Source organism: Parus major, chromosome 20 (assembly GCF_001522545.3).
Source record: "Parus major isolate Abel chromosome 20, Parus_major1.1, whole genome shotgun sequence".
NCBI lineage: Eukaryota > Metazoa > Chordata > Aves > Passeriformes > Paridae > Parus > Parus major.
The window spans coordinates 13915996-13923735 of NC_031788.1; the positions used below are offsets into that span (position 1 = coordinate 13915996).

At 45.0% G+C, this 7740-nt stretch overlaps 1 protein-coding gene across 1 annotated transcript; it reads left to right on the forward strand.

Annotated features, from left to right (window-relative positions):
* The first annotated feature begins 1784 nt into the window (after window positions 1-1784).
* LOC107213281 (ubiquitin-conjugating enzyme E2 variant 1) lies at window positions 1785-6200 on the forward strand. The gene is made up of 3 exons (XM_015647519.2): window positions 1785-2033; window positions 3966-4091; window positions 4385-6200. The coding sequence occupies exons 1-3, from the start codon at window positions 1800-1802 to the stop codon at window positions 4529-4531; spliced, it is 507 nt and encodes a 168-aa protein (XP_015503005.1). The 5' UTR covers window positions 1785-1799; the 3' UTR covers window positions 4532-6200.
* The last annotated feature ends 1540 nt before the right edge of the window (window positions 6201-7740 follow it).

Consider the following 7740-nt stretch of genomic DNA (forward strand, 5'->3'; position numbering starts at 1 on the left):
CTGCAGCAAAAATAGGGAAATAGGTGGGGTGTGTGCAAGCTGCACCTTGTCCTTCAACTCATGCTCCCTGTCTCGTGTTCCCCAGCTCTCAGGTGTTAGAGCTGGGCTGCTCTGCCTCCCCAAGCCGAAGCATGGAGGGTGTTTGGAATGGAATTAAAAACGGGGTGACTCGTCTGTCATGGCTCAGGTGTGACTTGCAGACTCGAACCCTCTTGTGTCTGAGGCACGTAGGACATACACTTCATCATTTAAGGATTTTGTGGGAATGCTGTAAATGCTGGAGTTTGTCATGCAGAGGATGTGACAGTGATGCCCAGGAGGTCCTGTTGCCACCCAGGATCTGGGGCTTGGGCAGTCTCATGGCAATGGCTTTAGCAGCCCCAGCTGACTCATTTCCTTTCACAGCCAAGGATTTGTGTTGCTCAGCAGCCGTGGAAACGGCACGGTCTGGCTGGGAGGAGATTTGGCAGGGAGCTGTGCTCAGCAGCCCCGGATGGGAGCTTTGGTTCTGCCAGGACAGGTCTGGTGTCTGCTGGCAGCACTCTGCTGGATCTGAGTTCCTGTGCTGCTGCTGCAGCTGTGACTGAATCCTGCTGCCCAGGACGTTCTGGGGTATGATCATGTTAGATGTGTATCCAACTGGCCAACAAACTACTTTCCTTAGTCATTTGTTGGTTTGGTTTCTTTGATGCAGGCTTTGTAGTGAATGAAATTTGGACACTTGATTGTGCAGCAAAATCATCTCTGCCATTTACCTTCCTTAGCTTCCATTAGTATATTTAGAGGAGGGTTTTTAACTACTGGATCCTCTGTATTTTGCCCATGGCCAAGGAGTGCTCCATGGGCTGCAGGTGGATCTCTGCTTCCCCAGAGTCCTCCACAGGCTGCAGGGGCATCTCTGCCCATCCTTCACTGACCTTGGTGTCTGCACAGCTGTTCCTCTGGCACGTTCTCCCTCCTCTCTCCTGCAGCTCCTGTGCAGTAACTCTGTCCCTTCCCAAGCACTTTATCCTGGCAGTGCTGGTGGGCTGGGCCATGGCCAGCACTGGCTCTGTCCTGGAGCTGCCCAGGATTGGCTCTGCCACACGGGGGGAGCTCCCAGCAGCTTCTGACAGGAGCCAGCCCTGCAGTTCTGCTCTCATGCCAGGGCTGCAGATGCCTTGAGGAGCAGTGAAACCCACTGTGGCCTCACTTCAGACCCTCCTTCACCACAGACCTGGGGGCTGTGTCCCCTAAGCTGTCGTGCCATTGTTTTCCATTAATGCAGGGGGGAGAAGGAAATCTCTCTGTTTTGATTTTTTGAGGAGAAATGCCAACAATTACAAAGTGCTGAAATTCCTTGGTGGTGGAGGCCACAAGTACAAAGGATGCTATTGCTGCTGACAAAGCCCACTTCAATTAACTTCAGATTAACCTACTAATGCTATGAAAGAGTTTTATTTGCTTTGAAAGGTATTTCTAAAGCTCTGAGTTGACTGTTGTCAAGCCTCTCATAATGTCATTTTATAAACTTCTCAATTTTTGTACTATAAATCATATAGACAAGTGCTAATTAGAGCTCCATAATACTGGGTGTACCTTTGAGGTAACAGCTTTCCTTTCATTTTACTTTCATTTACATCATTTTACTGCCTGCCATAACATGTGGCCTGTCAGCCTTCTAGAATGTTTATTTGGGGATACTTTGATTTTGATTGTAAAATCTAAGCTAAAAATGGGAATACCTTTTTTGAAATGTTGAAATATTGTCATTCAAAAAGTGGTATTTTCATGGTTTTACCTAAAATGTGATCTGTAGAATGACCAAAAGTATCAGGGAAATTACTTTAGCTTTTTTTCCTTTACTAGATTTCTCAACTGAAAACATTTTTCTGATTGTTTCAGGAGTAAAAGTTCCTCGTAATTTTCGTCTTTTGGAAGAACTTGAAGAGGGTCAGAAGGGAGTAGGAGATGGAACAGTTAGCTGGGGCCTTGAAGATGATGAAGATATGACACTTACAAGATGGACAGGAATGATTATTGGGCCTCCAAGAGTAAGTGTCCACTTAAATACTAAAATAGTACTATTACATTTTTTCCCCCTTCTCTTAGCCTAAACACTGAAGTAGAAAATAAACAAAAGGCAAACAAGTGCAAAAACACTTTAGGAAGTGATTTATGTTGAAGTTTTTTATAATAATGGGTTTCATATATCTATATGGCTTTATGCTTGTAATTTGAAGCATTTTGATGTTACTTGTCTGCTTTATATTTGCAGATTCAGTAAGACATAACTTTTGAAATCTCAGAATTCTAACAACCTGTACCCTTGAATCCAGCAAGGTTTAAAGTCCCTCAGCTAGTGAGGCTACAAATGGAGCTGCTGCAGGTGCCAGGGGATGCTCTGTGCTGTTTTCTCTGCTGCTCCTGTTCAGTTTATGGGCTGCTGTCTATTGCAGCAGTACTGAGGAGATCTTGCAGAATTTCAGTTGACTGAGGAAACTCAAATTTTAGTGATTTCAGTCTCTTCTCTGAAAGTCCTCTTCCAAAGCAGCATCTTAAAATGCAGCTGGTCTTTGTGGGAGTACTGTGTTGTCTTTTCCCCCCAGCCCTACTAAACCTTGGGGTTTGCACTCTAGTAGTGAACTTGAGGGCTTGTGTGTTGAATGTGTGCATGTGTTCTAAAACCAGAACTTGTCTGTTGTCTCCAGTTTCACTGTTCTGTTTCCTTAATGTCCTTTGATGGAGTTCAAGTAGCCAGTTCTCCTTCCTGCAATAGCAGATGTTGTCTACATCTGCCCTCAGTATCATTTCTCAGTAATTCCAGGGGTCATTATATGAAAACCTTCACAGACCTTTAATCATGTTCCTGCTCTCTGTTCCCATTCTGTCAGTTGCTGTTTCTGACATACAGTGAGGTTGTACAAGAATATGAATTATGGAGGCATTATACATGCAGTGTTTTCTGTCTCACCCAGAAGTGTTGTTTACTTGTTGTCTGCCTTTGCAAATCTCTCCCCAGTCACGAGCATTTCATTTGTTTATGATGTACCCAAATTGTTTTCTAGAACAGCATTTGATTTTAGAACATTAGGAGAGTGCTAATGAGCCTGCATTAAGGCTGTGGAGAAAGCTCACTGTGTGCATAGGCTTTATGGAAAATTTAAACAACCTTGAAATCTAATTTAGAAAATGAAATGGGAATTGAAATGTGCAAACTGGAATGTGCAGCCTTGCCAACAGTGAATGAAGTTTGCAGTTCTTGTCGTGCTGCAAACCAAGGCTACAGGACTGTCACAGCAGAGGAGTCAGCTCTGCCTCTCCTGTTTTTCTGACACATCTAGGAATCTAGATCTTCTTGCTGGAAGTGTCATGAGCTTCTTGCTTGAAGGCAGCAGACTGTATTGAGATAATGACTTGCAGCCGTTCTTGTTTGCTGTCCTCCTGTTAGCACTGCTCATGTTCAGTTATTACCATTTTGGTTCTCAGTAGGATGTGGAAATACTGGCTGGGGACAAAAGCTAAGAGCTGTTTCCCTCTGGGTGGAAGGCAGTCACACTTGTATCAGGTGGGAGGATGTTTTGCTGGATCCCAGTGAGAAAAACGAGCAGCTGTGCAGAGCTGGAGTTCCCAGTGTGCTGCTGCCCCGAGTTGTCCTGCAGGGGTGTCCTTTGCAGGCTGTGTGTGATGTCCCCTTGTTGACACAGACTCTTCAAACCAGCAGCACTGCCAGAGCTTCAGCTTGATCTGCACATGTTCTGTGCTTCCCACTGCCTGCTCCACACACAAAGGCCAGCAGAATTTATTACCCTGGAGAAACATCTGATACTCTGAATAAGATGAACTAAAACCAGGTAGCCAGCAGTGTCTACATGGCTGCCACGCTTTTTCCCTTGTTCCTAAAGTATCCACTGCCTTAACCAAATGCTTATTGAACTGCCTGTATTTGTTTTCTGTAATTGTTTCCCCCTTTCTTTTCCCCTCAGACAATTTATGAAAACAGAATATACAGCCTTAAAATAGAATGTGGGCCTAAGTATCCAGAAGCACCTCCATTTGTAAGATTTGTAACAAAAATTAATATGAATGGAGTAAATAGTTCTAATGGAGTGGTAAGTTTTTTTTTCTTTTATTCATTTTAATGTTGGTGGTTTTTTGTGCAGCTTCAATGTTTTGTTTATACTTGTAGCTTGCTTATCTACTCATTGCTTGTGGTGCTGTTTGCTGGGGAAGGAAGAGGGGTAGAGGGGAGGACAAGTGAAGATTTATTATGCTTTTAGGAAAACACTTGCTTTTGATTTCTCCCACTCAGATTTCATGTGGGATCTTTATTTTGGGGTGGGGGGGAGTTTAAGTGTACCCAGTGCACCAATTCTGACAGGAATGATCTTTTTGTCTGTTTTAGGTGGACCCCAGAGCCATATCAGTCCTAGCAAAATGGCAGAATTCTTATAGTATCAAAGTTGTTCTGCAAGAGCTTCGGCGTCTAATGATGTCTAAAGAAAATATGAAACTTCCTCAGCCACCTGAAGGACAATGTTACAGCAATTAATTAAAAAAAAAACAAAACAACATGCCCCCCTTATTCAATTTAAGCTGTCTTCATTTTCCACAGTAGTAAATTTTCTAGATGCATCTTGTAGACCTCAAAATACTGGAAAGGAGGTTCCCATTCAAAGGAAGTTTTTCTTGAGATACTGTAAATGATACTAATTTTTTTTTTTTTTCATTTGAAATATAAGTTGTGCTATAACAAATAATCCTGTCGTGTAACCACTGTCCACATAGCTGAACTTCTGGTATCAGGAAAAGTCTATTTAAATTTATTACTGTCAAGACCAGTGTGGCACATCCAACTTAACTGTGAAAGGATCCATCCCACAATCACCTTGCTGTGTGTCTGGCCTGGGTTATTTTTTTCTTTCTCTGTCTTTTGCAATAGAGTCGAAGCTCAGGGCTATTTATTAGAGTAGACACAAAGGTTTTTGCTTCCAGTACTACACTGGGCTGTATGGACTACTACTGGGGATGTGTGCTAACCTCAGTCATCCCTCCCTTTGTGCTCACTCTAGTAAAGGCTGAATGTGACTGTGGTTGTTTTGGGGTTTTTATTGTTTTTTTAAACGCCCCGATAATCTGGGGCAAGCTTTTCTTCTTTCCTTTGGCCAAGGCATAGATTGTATTTCTCTTCCTGGTCCCCCTCACCAGTGATGGGAGCTTTGGGTGAGGGATTCAGGGTTCTTTTAATCTCTTCCCTCTTCCCCTCTTTTTAGTGGGGGTGCTGCTTTCTTTTTGCCCCTCTTGGTGACTCTTCTCACCCCTGGCCCAGGGGTGAGCGTTGGGGCAATAACTTGACCTGTTCTCTCCTGCTTATCATTTTGGTCTTGCAACAAATTTAATCTTCACCAGCCTGGGAAACAAGAGTATCTGTTCTGCTGGCAAACGTGGGTTTTCCCTTCCCTCCAGCACTGCTGCCACACCGCCAAGCTGGCCACGGCCGTGCTCTTAGATAGGCTTTGACGTGGGGAAAAGAGCAGTAATTTACCAGGATTGCCCAAACCTTCTGCTGCCAAACTTCAGTGGGGGAGTCTCTGCACGTAGGGATTCTGAGCACACTCCAGGTACCCTCAAATCGCTGTGTTTTGGTGCTTTGGATTGACCCAAGAATGTTAATTAACAAAACGTTGCTCTTGCGTTTTCCCCTTCAAAAGATGCGACAGCCACAGACAAATCAAACCCGGGTGGTGGCTTTGATTAGGGTTCTGTAAATCTTAGAAATGGCTCCAGTGAAGATTCTGGGGAAGCAGTGGCACAGCAGATTAAGGACCTTGATTGGCTTTGCATCCTGGCAAATCACTGCCTTTTCTGGTTTACTGTTCCGGACCACTAACTGCTGCAATGTGGATGCAAGCTTACAGGAAACAAACTTAGTGTGTCCTAAGTTTTATGAAAAATTCAGTGTTTGTGTAAAAAAAAAAAAAAAAAAAAAAAAGAAGAAAAAATAAGGAAAAAAGAAAAGAGTAAAAATAAACACATTTTAAAGCAGCAGCTGTCAAGTCAATGAACAATTGATGTTTCCATTAACTTCTGAGGAAAATATTAGTTGTAAGGATTTAACATCCTCTGTACTGAAAGTTTAACATAACAGTATTCCATAAGCAGCCTTTTTATTGTATCAGACCATTGCCTGATTTTAATATAATAAAAAGTGTGCATTAATATTAGAAGGCTTTAATTGTATTTATGTTTAGAATTTTGATTCCTTATGGAATTCTCGATTTGTTGGAAGTATCTTCCTGCAGATCACATTTAGCTGACAGAACATAAACTGGTGGTGAAAGGCAATTGTCTCTATCCAGCTGCTGCTGCTGTGCCAAGGAGCATCCATCTGTAGTTTTGGTTTAAGGCTCAGGCTGGCCCAGATGTGGCTGTTGGTAGCCCCAGGCGAGGCCCAGGAGCTGCCGAGGGGTTCCTGGATCGCTCTCAGAGCTGTGGCCTTGCTGTGCTGGAGTCCCGAGGAAATGGAATCCCTGTGCAGCTGCACATTGCACTGTCAAGGTCAAGGAGTATTTCACAACCTGAAATTTTCAATGTTTTCCTCAGATAGTGAAGAGTATCTGCCTGCACCATGCCCTGCAACAAGCTGAGCTGTTCTCCCAGTCTGGGTAAAAACAAGGCTGTGAAATGTTGGCCTTTTCCCCGTGTAAGCGGCTCTAGTTCAGGGGATGGCTGGAAGGAAGGTCCTGATGCAGTGATGGGCTGAAACAATTCCTGGGCTGGGAATGGAACAGGGAATGACCTTGTGATGCTTGGTGAAACTCGCTGCTGCTTTCTGGGCTGGAGTGAATGCTGCTCGTTCCTGGGGCAGCCCCAGGAGGTCTGTGGAGACAATGGGACTAATACTGTGTGTTTTTATTTCAAATAGCTTAGTGTCAAAGGTGGTAAGTGGGCATTGGAACAAGTGATAATTACAGCGGGCTGCTTGATTGTCTTTTTTTCGGAGTGCCCTTGCCCTCTTTGGGATGTTATGGTAGGTGCTTGTTTGAGACCTCCCTGAACCTTCCTACTTCAAGTGATGACTTTAAAACCTTGAAAGCGTCGGGTTTGTTTTGCGAGTTGTACAGGTGAGAGCGTCCCACGCTGGCTGGGAGCTGTCCTGGCAGGAGCCACCTGTTCACAGCCTCGGCCAGACGAAGATGGATGCTGCTTTTAGCTCTCCCCCAGGAGCTGCCCTCTCTGGTCACCTCAGAGCTCCGTTGCTGTTCCCACAACCAAAAGCAGTGTGGAAAAATAACTCCTTGGGAGTCAGCTGCCACTGGAGCTGCATGCTGGCTGTGTCAGTGTGTGTCACCTGTGCAGGACAGGGGACCATTCAGCCCAGGCTGGTGCCTGCTGGTGCTTCAGAAATGAGGTGTGGAAACAAGGGCATGTCTCACCTGTGCTGCTCTGAACTCTGGCAGCGCCCAGCAAAGCGCTGAGGTGGTCCCTGCCAGCCTTCAGGCTGTGCCCCGAACCTCTGTCTCTTCAGAAAAAGCTGTGAGGGGATAATAAATGAAATAAAATAAAGGGATTGGCCATGAAATAAATGCTGTGCTTGGAGTAGGTGCTGAGCAGCGCTCAGAGAAGGCTGCTCTGAGCTGGACCCACCACTCCCTGTACCTGCCTGGAGAGGCTCCCTGAGCTGGGCTGTGCCCTCAGGGGTTCCCTGAGCCATCCCTGTGTCCTCTGAGCCATCCCTGTGCCCCCTGAGCCATCCCTGTG